Source organism: Chrysemys picta, chromosome 1 (genome assembly GCF_011386835.1).
Source record: "Chrysemys picta bellii isolate R12L10 chromosome 1, ASM1138683v2, whole genome shotgun sequence".
Lineage (NCBI taxonomy): Eukaryota > Metazoa > Chordata > Testudines > Emydidae > Chrysemys > Chrysemys picta.
The window spans coordinates 121,719,580-121,732,628 of NC_088791.1; the positions used below are offsets into that span (position 1 = coordinate 121,719,580).

The 13,049-nt window shown below is 41.0% G+C and overlaps 1 protein-coding gene across 11 annotated transcripts in view; it reads right to left on the reverse strand.

Moving 5' to 3' along the window:
* DNAI7 (dynein axonemal intermediate chain 7) overlaps nt 1–13,049 on the reverse strand; it is a 50,964-nt gene that overhangs the window by 18,233 nt on the left and 19,682 nt on the right. For all 11 annotated transcript variants that reach the window (XM_065568926.1, XM_005296634.4, XM_024103304.3 and 8 more), the window contains 2 exons: nt 3,784–3,887; nt 2,304–2,574 (listed from right to left, as the gene is read on the reverse strand). In XM_065568926.1, the coding sequence (XP_065424998.1) occupies nt 2,304–2,574; nt 3,784–3,887 (375 nt within the window). The remainder of the gene's footprint in view (nt 1–2,303; nt 2,575–3,783; nt 3,888–13,049) is intronic.

The window sequence follows — 13,049 nt, forward strand, 5'->3', positions numbered from 1 at the left end:
AGGAAAAGAGTGAGGATTGGTGGAGAGGGAACTAGACTTGGAAGAGAGAGGAGAAGAGTGGGAAAAAGAACAAGGTAAGGAGCTTAACCAGGAATGAAAAGCAAAAGCCAGAAAAATACAGGAGAAAGACAATAAGACAAGTGAGATGTGTCATGGTATAAAAGTAGGGTTGCCAACCCTCCAGGATTGTCCTGGACTCTCCAGGAATTAAAGATTAATCTTGAATTAAAGATTATGTCATGTGATTAAACCTCCAGGAATACTACCAACCAAAATTGGCAACCCTATGTAAAGGAAACAGGGAGTGGGGATGACCTGCCTCAGGCATTGCTCTGCAGCAAATGTGGTAGAGGGAGACACAACAAGGCCAGGAACCACTGCTGTAAATATATGTTAATAAGATGTAAAAATGGTAGTTTACAGTTATTTACCTAGAAAGTTTGGCAGCAGAATCAGAGTAATTTAGAACTTCCTGTTAACCTACAAGCCATAGAAGCTAATAAGAGTAAAAAAAAGCCATTGTACAACTATGGGATATCACTTGGAAGAGATTCAGATTGCTAGAGATGGTATTTTGCCAGCCCTCTAGTGCAAAAACCATCAACATACAGAGACTAAAAAACCACAACACCAGAGTAAAGACCCATTCCATTCTAAAACCTACTTCGCACCCCTTCAGACTGTCCTGACAGTGTTGGACTCCTGTGTGTGGTTTGTGGGACACTGAATTTTCATGTGCTGCAATATATATACTGCTTACTGTATTTTTCACTCCATGCATCTGATGAAGTGGGTTTAGCCCACAAAAGCTTATGTCCAAATAAATTTGTTAGTCTCTAAGGTGCCACAAGGACTCCTCGTTGTTTTTGCTGATACAGACTAATATGGCTACCACTCTGAAAACTGAATTTTCTGTAAACAGAATCAGTTCATTCTAATATACTTATTAACATTTTTGAATGACCCTCTTACAGTGATGTCTTACAATTGTATCTGGTATTATCCATGTCCTGATCCCACTCCCATCCACAACAATCACAAATCTTCATTCCTACTACAACTTTCCATCAAAACAGTCATTTCTACTCTCCGATTGCTGGTCTTTCTTTTCCCCTTCCCCTATTTCTCAAGATCCATGGCAGTCCAGCAGGTGTGGCAATATGTGTGCTGTGCCCTAAGCTGAGGATGGTTACTTCAAATTCCTAAGAATTTGGACTTTCCCTCACTTGTGGTCTACAATGGATGGTGCAGCTAGATAGCCCCCAAATTTGTAAGATTGCAATTTGTTCATCTCGGACCTTGTGTGGCTTCAGAGCTTGCCAGTCTTGGTAAACCCAGCAGATCTCAAAAGGTAGGTGGTTGAGAAGATAACCAGAAATGAGAGGGACTATAGGGAAGGGTGTGACTGCAAGGAAGGGAGAAGGCTTAGGATACTTTGGATAGTTTCAAGGAACAAGCCATGGCCTCCTGGAGTGGGCAGAAGAAGATTGGTTATACAAAAGTCTTTGTGGAATTGACTCAAAAGGTTCAGTGTTTTTGGTATCTCACCCTACATCCTGCCACAGCAGTTAAGACTGACTGAGATGCTCTTGCTGTCAGGTCCTTGATTTGAATTCTGCAGGACTGCCGCAGAGCCTTCTCCAGTTGAGAATCACTGGCTTTGTCATGTTCTAGTCTTGGTGGTCAGCCTGAGCTTGGGTTTGGTGATCTTCAGGGTACGATGTATTTTTTATGTGATGTGGCATGTAGCTGATTTAGTTTAGTCTTGTTTTTTTGTTTAGTTGGTGGTGGCAACAGTGCTTATGGATAGCTTTGTCACCTATGGAGCTAAATTCTATATGGTGCAAATAACAACAGAATTTGGCTCTATCTGGTTTTAGTTTTTGTATCTAAGTGCTTAGAGACTACAGTTTAAAAGTGTTTTAAAAATTCACTATAGGACAAATCTTGAGATATTTAGCTCTTACTTTGTCCTCCTCGAGGAAAACTCCCGTTGACGTCAAGAAGAACTTCACTTGGATAAAACTTGAGTTAAGATCTCAGGATCTGCTCCCTTACCTTTTCAGGGTACTGAACCGCTAGTACTTTTGAGGTAGGCCCATTTTTAGTTATAAGGAACTCAACTGCAAGACCTTCTCCAAAAAGGAGGAATTCTTTTATAAAGAGAATGAACATTTTAAGGACTATTTTTTGTTTTCTAAGGCACAAGGGAGACATGTAAAGATCTGTTAAGATGCTAACACTATGCAGTTAGGTATTAACTGACAGCACTGTCCATGCTGTACCTTTTACATCTTTCTTACCTTTCTTCCATCAGATTCCTTTTCAATTACCAGGTTGCTGTCTTCCCCACTCTTTTGTTCCTCTTCTTTTTCTTCTTTCATATCATAAAGCACAGTTAATTCTGGTTTGCTTTCTGGGGCTTGCACCTTTAAATGCAGTTTGGGAATGAGTTGTAGTGGGGAAATATGATCATAATGAGTGTGCAAGATGCGGACAGCAACATCACTTGTGGCCACTGTCTTTGGAAGATCAAATCCATTTTCTGCATCACAAAACATATGATTTTTAAATCTGTAAACAGAGAATTAAAGCAAAAGAATTCTCTAGTAAAGTCAGTATAATTATTTGTACATCACACTTCAATATTCCAGTACATTTATCACAGTAATACAGGCACCTATGTTGCCTTTTACCATATGTCACAGTTTGGGGAACAAAAAAATAGGTTAGATGGTCATCACATGCTCACCCAGCACCAAGAGCTGCCACCAGCCCCTCCAAGATAGCTAAAACAGAATTAAAAGAATTAAGCTCTGCATGCAGTTAAGGATCATGGCCAGGCAGAGAAGGGGAAGAGTCAGCTGTTCTATATAGCATCCTCATAGGTAAATTGGACTCATTTATTAGGCACATTTCTGCATAGGTTAATGCAGCTGCTGTCTGTATTAAGTCCCTCTCCACAGTTTCCACAAACAAGCTGAGGAGGCACTTAAGATAAAGAGAGTCAAGCTAGGAGAACAAGCACATCACCTGCCTCTATGCCACCGTAGGAAATGGGCTAGAAGGCATACAGAAGGAGATCAATTCTGTGTCAAATCAGATACCCAAGAACTTGGGCCTTTTCCCCCCATGGATCATTGGCCTGCCATAGTAGGACTAGAGGTCCCATTTGTGACCAAGCAGACAGAGACCTGTTCAAATGAGAACTCTCCTTCTGCCCATTTTAATACAAGAAGATATTGGCTAGAATTATAAAATCTTCCACACATAAACCTCCATATTTTGCTTAGGAACATTGGGTGAGATTCTGTGCTGTCTTTAAAAGGTGCAGCATATGCTGTGCCCAATCGAAGGATGCTAACGTAACATCAAGCCACTTTTACACTCTCATGATTCAAGGCTCCTTTGCTGCACATAGAATAATTTAAACAGTTCTGGGGGGCACAAGTTACAGAAGCCTCCCTAGGCTGCCCTATAGGCTGCAGTGCTGTCCTAACACTCCAGAGTGCTGTAGCCCTGCCCCAACATAGCCATCCTACCCTGAGCAGACCCCCTACACTAGGGCTTGGGAGGGATTCCTCAGCAGGCAGTCTTACAGCTGTCTTCCACAATTCCAGTGTTTGGCACACTCCCCCCTCCCTCCAGGCAGATGAGGGCCACTTGTGGAGTAAAGTGCTACTCAATATGAATAAGGGTGTCAGAAACTGGCCCTGAGTCTTTATTACATAGAGATGTACAAAGATAGAGCTAATTTGAAATAAGTTCACTTTTGTACTGTACCTTGGATTCTTCTTGAGGTTTCCCCAAATACAGAAAGTGATATTTTTATCTTTTATGACCACATCCATATTTCCACTGTCAGAATCTGCGAAAGTACTAGCCTTCTGCAAAAAACAAATCAGCATATTACTCTAAATTAAACTAGGATGGAGTTGATGTACCTGACACTGATGAAAGAACTGCTATTGTCTTTGCACTAAGAACGATTAAAAAACTGAGCAAATCATAAATTCTTAGGATAACATCTGACTTAAGTAAAATCTACATGTGATAATTTGTAACGGCCTATACGAGATTTAAAACTTTCTTCACTGTGATCACTAGCTAAAATGTTAAAAACAGTCATTGATTACTGTATAATTTAATTCAGTGAATTAACTGATCACATTTATGACATATTTCTTATCTGCCCTAGAAAGACAGAGTCTTCCCCTTGTTCTCTCTACGTGGGGACTTACCCCTATAATGGTCAGTCCTTGCACTTCTGTACAAAGGCCCAGAAAACCCACTTGTTCAGTGATACACTCTAGTTACAATGGCCACACATTATCCTTTGTTTAGGTGCATAGCATTGTATTACAGCCACTCAATGCCTTTAGTCTGTAAATCCAGGTAGTCAGGGATTCTCTCTTTTATCTGGTACACTTGAGCTGTGATAAAGTCTTGTGCACAACTACCAGAATTACATAAATCAAATAATAGTAATCCAGTATCTATAAGGCACCCATTATTGTGGTATCTGGCTGCACTTCATATGAGTACCGATAACAACTTCTCAAAATTGGGGAGCGTATATTTTGATGCCAATTTGTCCTCCTTTTTGGCAGCTTCTCGCATAGATATCGTCACATATTTTTCTATGCTAACCTTAGAGCTAGCATTTTATATTTATTGAAGATTCTCCAAAATTATAAAATGTAAAGGGACCCTGGGACAAACTGGTAAGCGATAGGTTAATTTGACTTCAGCTGTGTTAGCTTACAAATCTGCTTTCTCCACCAAGGACAAGAGCTGGGAGTAAGGCAGTTGTACACTCAGGAATGTCAGCGGCAGCTATTTTTTTTGAAAACCCCATAAAGTTATCTCAGAGCAAGGCAAAATTCTATTACACCCTGACAACCAGTAACAGGATAACAAGGCTGTTTGTTGAAGAGCCATTGTCCATTCTGTCTCCCACAGAAACAAACACATAATAATCTACAATTTTTAAAGATACAGTTCATCACAGAATATACAAATAAGGTATTAACATTAAAATATCAGCGAGAAACAGAAGGAAGCAGCACATTTTGATACGTATATTCAGACCGTGCAAGGATAAGGTGAAAGCTGAACTGTGGCCATCAAGATTGTAAACCGAAGATCAAAGGAAGAGATAACTGTAACCTGAAAGGTTTCAGAGTGGTAGCCATGTTAGTCTGTATCAGCAAAAAGAACGAGGAGTACTTGTGGCACCTTAGAGACTAACAAATTTATTTGGGCATAAGCTTTTGTGGGCTAAAACCCCCTTCATCAGATGCATGCAGTAGGAAGATATATATCAGATATACAGAGAACATGAAAAAATGGGGGTCGGAGAACACTTCAACCTCCCTGGACACGCAATTACAGACCTAAACATCACAATTCTTCAACAAAAAAACTTCAAAAACAGACTCCAACAAGAAACTGCAGAACTGGAATTAATTTACAAACTGGACACCATTAAATTAGGCTCGAATAAAGACTGGGAGTGGATGGGTCATTACACAAACTAAAAACTATTTCCGCATGCTAATTTTTCCTCTACTGTTACTCACACCTTCTTGTCAACTGTTTGAAATGGGCCATCCTGATTATCACTACAAGTTTTTTTTTCTCCTGCTGATAATATCCCACCTTAATTGATTAGTCTCGTTAGAGTTGGTATGGCAACCCCCATTTTTTCTCTGTATATATACATCTTCCTACTGTATTTCCACTGAATGCATCTGATGAGGTGGGTTTTAGCCTACAAAAGCTTATGCCCAAATAAATTTGTTAGTCTCTAAGGTGCCACAAGTACTTTTTGTTCTTGTAACCTGAAAGATGACCACTATACTATCAAAGAAGTGTTCTGTCTTTAGACATTCTGTGTTCAGATACAAAAGGAGCAACATCTAGAGAGAAAGTAACATGAGAGATGCCAAGATGGGAAACTGAGAAGTTCTTTCATAAGAGCAACTCACATAAGGCTGGGAATTGCTAGTTCAGCAGTCCAGTGTCTGTCTGGACACCCTACTACAGTGTTAGAGAAAACCATATCTGAATGTAGAGAAGATTATACAAACAGTTTTGGAAGTTCATTTATTCCTGTTGGTACCATTGGACCAAATGGCAGCAGGAACCAGACCCTGGCAGAGAACCAAACTGAGGTTCAAAGGAGAAAACAAGTTGACAGCTTCCTGTCTATACACAAATCATCTACATCTTTCACCATTGAATCCTGACAACCAACATCCATCAAATGCTGAATCTTAAGACAGACTAAATATTTGCATCTTCACACTCATTTTAAGTAGTATACTTACCTGTATTAAAATACATAGCTTCCACATCTAATCTCCAAATGAGAAACTTAGACAACTTCTGAACACAGTCACTGGTGATGAAACCTGACACTACACCCTCTGTTGTTCTTATTGCAAAGTAACTGACATTCATTAAATTTCATATAATAACTATAAAGATGACACTGGTTAACAAATTTGATTCATTTTAAGTATTTTTTTTTACCATTTAAGTTCTTTTTAGTTAGTTCAACACAAACTTTTAACTTTTAAGTCTGTTAACTTCAAATTATTAAGCCAAATTACTACTAGTCACAACTGACTTTTTAATTGAATACACAGTGTGACAATTCCAGTAAATGATATCTGGTTGTATAGATTTTCTCAGTGTTTTTATGCACTAAATTGTATTTTACGTTTGCTCCTCTGATTTCTTGCTGTTTCACTTGCAGTAATAATGTCCAGAATCTAGTTGACCATATGCAGTGCTCTTACTCCTTGGCCTTGAATTATTTTGGCTAAACAATACTAATTAATGGGGGGTTTACTGAAGGAGAATCAGCCTTCTGATATGTTACTAAAAGTTTAAGACTTTGCATAACTCAACTTTCAAGTAACCCCTAGCTCCTACAAGATTCTGTGTATCTCATTGTGGCATAGTATAAAGTGGTGACCTTTTAGAATTCAAGTTAAGCTACAAGATTCTATACAACAGTAAATCTAGGTGTGACTTACTTTTAGCCCCAAATGTGCCTGTTTGTCTGAACAGCTTGTTCATTTGTAGGAAGACTGTGCCAAGGATGTAGTAATACTTGGTTAAGTTTGGGGAGTGTTTTCTAAAACTAGATCATCCATATTTAGAAGTTCCCTGCATGTGTCCAGGAAGAAAGAGCAGTGAGAGGAATTAGTAAGGTATGAAAGAACAGAATTTCCAGAGATAAGGACAAGCATTATAGCCAGTTCAAAGTAAACAAATACTCAAAGTCAAGTAGGAAAATCACGTATTAAAATGGCAGAAGTAAATTATTGACTGAAATAAGCAAACAGAAACTGTAGAAAGTTAAGTCAAGCAGCTAGAGGTGTTGCAGATTAAGAATACACATCTCATTACATAGAGAGACATGGCCAATGAGCAAATAAGACCACTACAGATGCTCAGAACCACTGTGAAAGGAAACCAAGCTCAAAATATACATAATGTTGTCGTGCAAAAATTCATATCTTCCCTTGTTGTTTGCAGTGTTGTTGTAGCTGTGTCGGTCTCAGGATAGTAGAGAGACAAAGACAAACTTCTGTTGACAACAGAGACAAGCTTTCGAGCTTACACAGAGCTCTTCTTCAGGTTATTAATTAATATCAGTTCAAAAACAGCTTCATCTTCAGTTAACCATTAGCAAAATATATAAGTGAAAGGTAATGGAGCTGGAAGAGGAGCTTAACAGGGCAACAAATATTATAGAAAGCAACAGAGGGTCCTGTGGCACCTTTAAGACTAACAGATGTATTGGAGCATAAGCTTTCGTGGGTGAATGCCCACATCGTCAGACACATGCATCTGACGAAGTGGGCATTCACCCATGAAAGCTTATGCTCCAATACTTCTGTTAATTTTAAAGGTGCCACAGGACCCTCTGTTGCTTTTTACAGATCCAGACTAACACGGCTACCCCTCTGATACTAAATATTATAGAGAAAAAAATGAGATCGTGTCAGAAGCAAAACCTTCTATGAGCAGCTGAGACAAATGCGTTTTGCTCAGAACAGACATAATCCTGATGATGAAAGATTTTAAGAGGAGCTTTTTGAGTTTACTTGACAATTTAAGGGATGATATTAAGTATTATTTGTTTATCGAGATACCATGCTTTTGGCTAACACACATAGCGAATGGATTCTGGTCTACTAAGCCATACTCAAAAAGTAACGAAGACCGGGCAGTTGCATACTATACTTCTGTTGCAGAGACCATTGATGTACTTGTCAAACTGAAAATGGAGTGGGGAGAACAGCCACAGTCTTCACCCTTATTCCAGTGCAATGGACAGGGACAGGAATTAAAGCAGAAAAATAGCTATGAGAATATATTTTTTCCCCTGACATCATTAAATGAACTACCAGAGAGGCTATAAAGATGAGTCCCAGAGAAGATGTGGGAACTGAAGACCATGAATTCAACATTGAGTTTCATGCCTACTTATTAATGTAATGAATAATTATTAATATTAGCCTCATATGTATTTGACAGATTTTAATGTGTTTAATTGATTTTGGAGAATTGTGGTGAGAGATCACCTTACACAAATGATAGCTGAATGTGGAAAATAGTTTGGCATACGTGTTAAGCAAACTTAAAAAGGCAAGGCTTAATGTAACTTCAACTGTGTTCACTAAAAATTCCTTTCCCAATAGTTCAGTGTGAGACAGAAATACCCTGCAGCATCAGAAAAAGCTATTTGAACTAGAGAATCCAGACACCTTTGGCTGATGCCTACCAATCCCTGCCAGTACAAGTGACCGGACCAGAGGGGAAGCTGAACTGGACCTTGATGATACCAAGTAACAAAATCTTGAAAGCGAAATCTTTTTCTCAGATGAGTAGTCACATTGAAGTCAATGGAACTACTTAGATCAGTAAAACAAACAACAGTTTATTTTGTTGGAGGTGTGTGCACGCCACATGCACAGTCATCAGAAAGTTTTTCCCCTAGCAGCAACCGTCGGGTCAGCTGTGGAGCCCCCTGGAGTGGTGCCTTCATGGCACTCAATACATGACCCTGTCAACACGGCGTCTCCTCAGTTCCTTCTTGCCGGTTACTCCGACAGAGGGGAAGGCGGGAGGGTTTCGAATGGATATGAGCAACATAACTCGAAGAACAACAGTTACAAGAAGGGGAGTAACCATTTTTTCTTCTTTGAGTGCTTGCTCATATTGATTCCAATTAGGTGACTCCCAAGCCTTAACTAGGCAGTGGGGTTGGAGTTATGGAATTGCTAATTGGAGCACCGTTCTGCCGAAAGCCACATCATCTCTGGCATGCTAGATGATGGCGTAATGAGAGGTGAACGTGTGCACCGAGGACCAAGTTGCTGCCCTGCAGATTTCTTGTATTGGGACTTGGGCTAGGAATGCCGTTGATTTGGCCTGAGCCCTTGTGGAGTGTGCTGTAAGAGCCGGAGCTGGTATTTTGGCCAGCTCATAGCACGTGCGGATGCATGACGTGATCAAGGAAGATATCTTTTGAGATGAGATCGGGAGCCCTTTTATCCAGTCTGTCACCACTATGAACAACTGGTTCGACTTCCTGCACTCGATGTAGAAGGCTAGTGCTCGCCGAATATCCAGGGAGTGCAGTCTCTGCTCATGGCAACGGGCATGAGGCTTAGGATAAAAAACTGGCAGGAAAATGTCTTGACTACTGTGGAAGTGTGACACAACTTTAGGAAGAAAGGCCAGGTGGGGCCGGAGTTGCACCTTATATCCCTGTGAAAAAACAAATAGGGTGGGTCAGGAGTAAGGGCCATTAACACAGAAACTCTCCTTGCTGATGTAATGGTGACCAGAAAGGCTACCTTCCATGACAGATAGAGAAGAGAGCAAGTTGCCAGTGGTTCAAATGGGAGCCCTCATTAGCCTGGAAAGAACTAGGTTAAGGTCCCATGAGGGAACAGGCTGTCTAATCTGGGGATGAAGCCATTCCAGACCCTTGAGGAACCAGCCAACCATGTCTTTGTCTATGGCAAAGACAGCGTACAGACACTCCTGGGTGGAAAGCCGAGATAGCAGTGAGATGTACCTTTATGGATGACGCTGCCAGGCCTTACTGTTTCAGGTGCAGAAGGTACTCTAAGATGAGAGGTACAGGTGCTGGAAGAGGGAGTGTATGATGCTGGTAACACCAACAAGTAAACCTTTTCCACTTTGCCAGATACATGGCTCTAGTGGAGGGCTTCCCGCTGCCGAGTAGAACCTCCCTTACCTGTTCCTAGCACAGAAGCTCCATGGGGTTTAGCCTTGAAGATTCCAGGCTATGAGGTGGAGGAAGTACAGGTCAGGATGATGAAGACGACTGTGGTCCTGAGTGATTGGGGCGTCAACATGATCGGGGAGGAGAGGCAACGTGATCGGCGCGTCCACCGATAGTTCCAGTACTGTGGTGTACCAGTGTTGTTGAGGCCACGCTGGTGCCACCAGAATTATCTCTGTCCCGTCCCTGCAGACCTTGAGGGACGAAGCATCGCCAGTTTGCCTCGAGACTATGCCGCATGTTGTGGCACCGGAGGCTTGGTGCGAAGGACCGGGGACCACGGCGCCATCATGGCGATGAGGTCCCTCGCGGCCTCAAAGGTGTCCGGGGTGGATGGTAGTTCCACATCCTCAATGACCTGGCTCAGGGAGTCCAATGGCACCTGATTCGATGGTCCCCCTTGCAAGGCTGAAATCAACGGTGCCAGCTCCAAAGTTTTTGGAACTGGGTGCTCCTCCCTGGGACATGCCCCATTGGCCGGCTCCGAAGGGGTGGGTCTCAGAGTCGAAGATCCACTCCTCCCCTGCTTCCAGTGACACTTCTGCACCAGGGAATGGGACCAGTGCTGGGTCGATCTCACTGGTTTCAGTGCCAGGGAGCGGTAGTGCCACAAGTCTCTTCCAGAGTCCTTCCGTGGTGCCGTTTCTACCACTGCTACTGGGGCACTGTGCACCGATAAGCTCAGTGCCGCGTCTTGCCGCACCAATGTGGGTTGTGGTCTAAGTGCCACCTCCATAAGGAGCTGCTTGAGGCAAAAGTCCTGCTCCTTTTTTGTTCTGTGGCAAAACCCTTTACAAATCCTGCACTTGTCTGCTTGGTGTGCTTCCCCCACACACTTTAAGCAAGTGTCGTGGGGGTCGCCCGTTGGCATGGGCTTTTTGCAGGACTTGAAGGGTTTGAACCCTTGGGACTTAGGCATACCTCAAGTCCGCAAGGGGGAACGCGGTCAGGGTGGATGGGAAACCCTCCACTCCCAACAGCTATCTGCTGTAACAACAGAAAACCACTTAAACTAAACTTAACTAGACTAGGAATAACTCTAAACTAAACTAAACTGAAAGGCTAGGGAAAACAAGGAGAGCTTGCTAAGCAAGTTACCGCAGTTCCAACGACTGTCACTGGCGGTAAGAAGGAACTGAAGAGGTGCTGGGTTGGCAGGGCCATATATAGAGCGTCATGGAGGTGCCAATCCACAGCTCCACAGCAGACCCAAGGGGTGCTGCTAGGGAAAAACTTTCCGACGACTGTGCATGCGGCGCGCACACATCTAATTGGAATTAATCTGAGCAATCACTCAAAGAAGAATACCTAGGTTCCATAGCTGAGCTTGAGCTGCTGAACCCTGACACTGAAACTAATAGCTGACTCTAAACAATCTGCAGTTCCTATGCCAGATTGGTAGAGGTTTCATATTTAATGTAAAACTAACTACTATGAATAAGCGATTGCTTATCATTAATCTAATTTGTTAGCAGAGCTGAGCAATAATGGAAAAAAATATTTCTTTGAATCTGAAAGTGAATTTTGATTTGAGCAAGTCTGCAACATTTTTGTGGTCTCTTTCCTGAAGCATTTCAGTGCTGAAATGAATGTTACTAGTGACGATACCATTGAAAACGAAATTTTAGATTGAATACTTCATATTGACCAAAAGGGAATTTCTAATTGCATAGCTGATTATAAAAATTACAGTTCACCCTGTGTTGATTAGTTACATAAATCAAGTGATTTTTTTTCTGCTCCCTAACTGGCTGACTTCTGTAATTAATCACGGTCCCAATCATACAATCAGATATGCACAGGCAGACCCACATGACTATAAAGCATCACATTAGAGTCAATGGATGTCTGCACAGGCGCAAGAGACCACATGTGTGGACCTTAGCTCAGCATTGGGGCGCAAAACACCATTTACTGTGAACTGCAAATATTACAGTTGAAGATACAATGAGAAGTCTGCTCTGTATCTGTTAGATATGTTCTTTATAGTGCACAGTATATATTTGATTCTAGTACTCACCACTCAAACAATCTGCAGGCCACAAACTATTTGCTAAAATAATTAATGAATAATATTGAACGATGAATAAATTAGAGAATTTCATGATGTTTGTGGACAATGCACAAAACAAAAAAATAAAAAAGGCAAAATTAGTCAAATAAAAGTATTCGTTGTGAATTATTCACTCATTCTAATAGTCAGTAATTTTAAGTAGTGTTTTCTCCTTGCTCAAAATAAAACCTTTACTAGGATAAATCTGTTTATTTCAGTATTTGAATAGTTAAACCAGACAATCACTGAGTCACAGCTAACTTGTTAATGTTGCTTCGTGAATGTAATGCACGATGCCCCCAGTAAATGTAGTCGGGTTGATTTTCTCCAATGCAATGTATTAATTTGGATTTTACATACTGTGCTGAATTACTGATTTACTCATTTGATTTCTTGCTATCTGATTGAAAGTAATAAAAGTAGAATCTAGTTTGCCATATAACAGAGTCCAAAGTCCTGTGTCTTAAATTATTTGCGCAAATGATTAATTAATGGCATCTTTACTTCAGGAGAATTGGCCTTCTGAAAAATCTTTCAAAAGTTTAATAAAAACTTTCATGTTACTTTTAACTCCATAAAATTTAATAAAGCAAAAAACACATAACAGGAAAAAGACTACACTACAGCAATTACAGCTGGGTCACATTGCACTTATTTTTA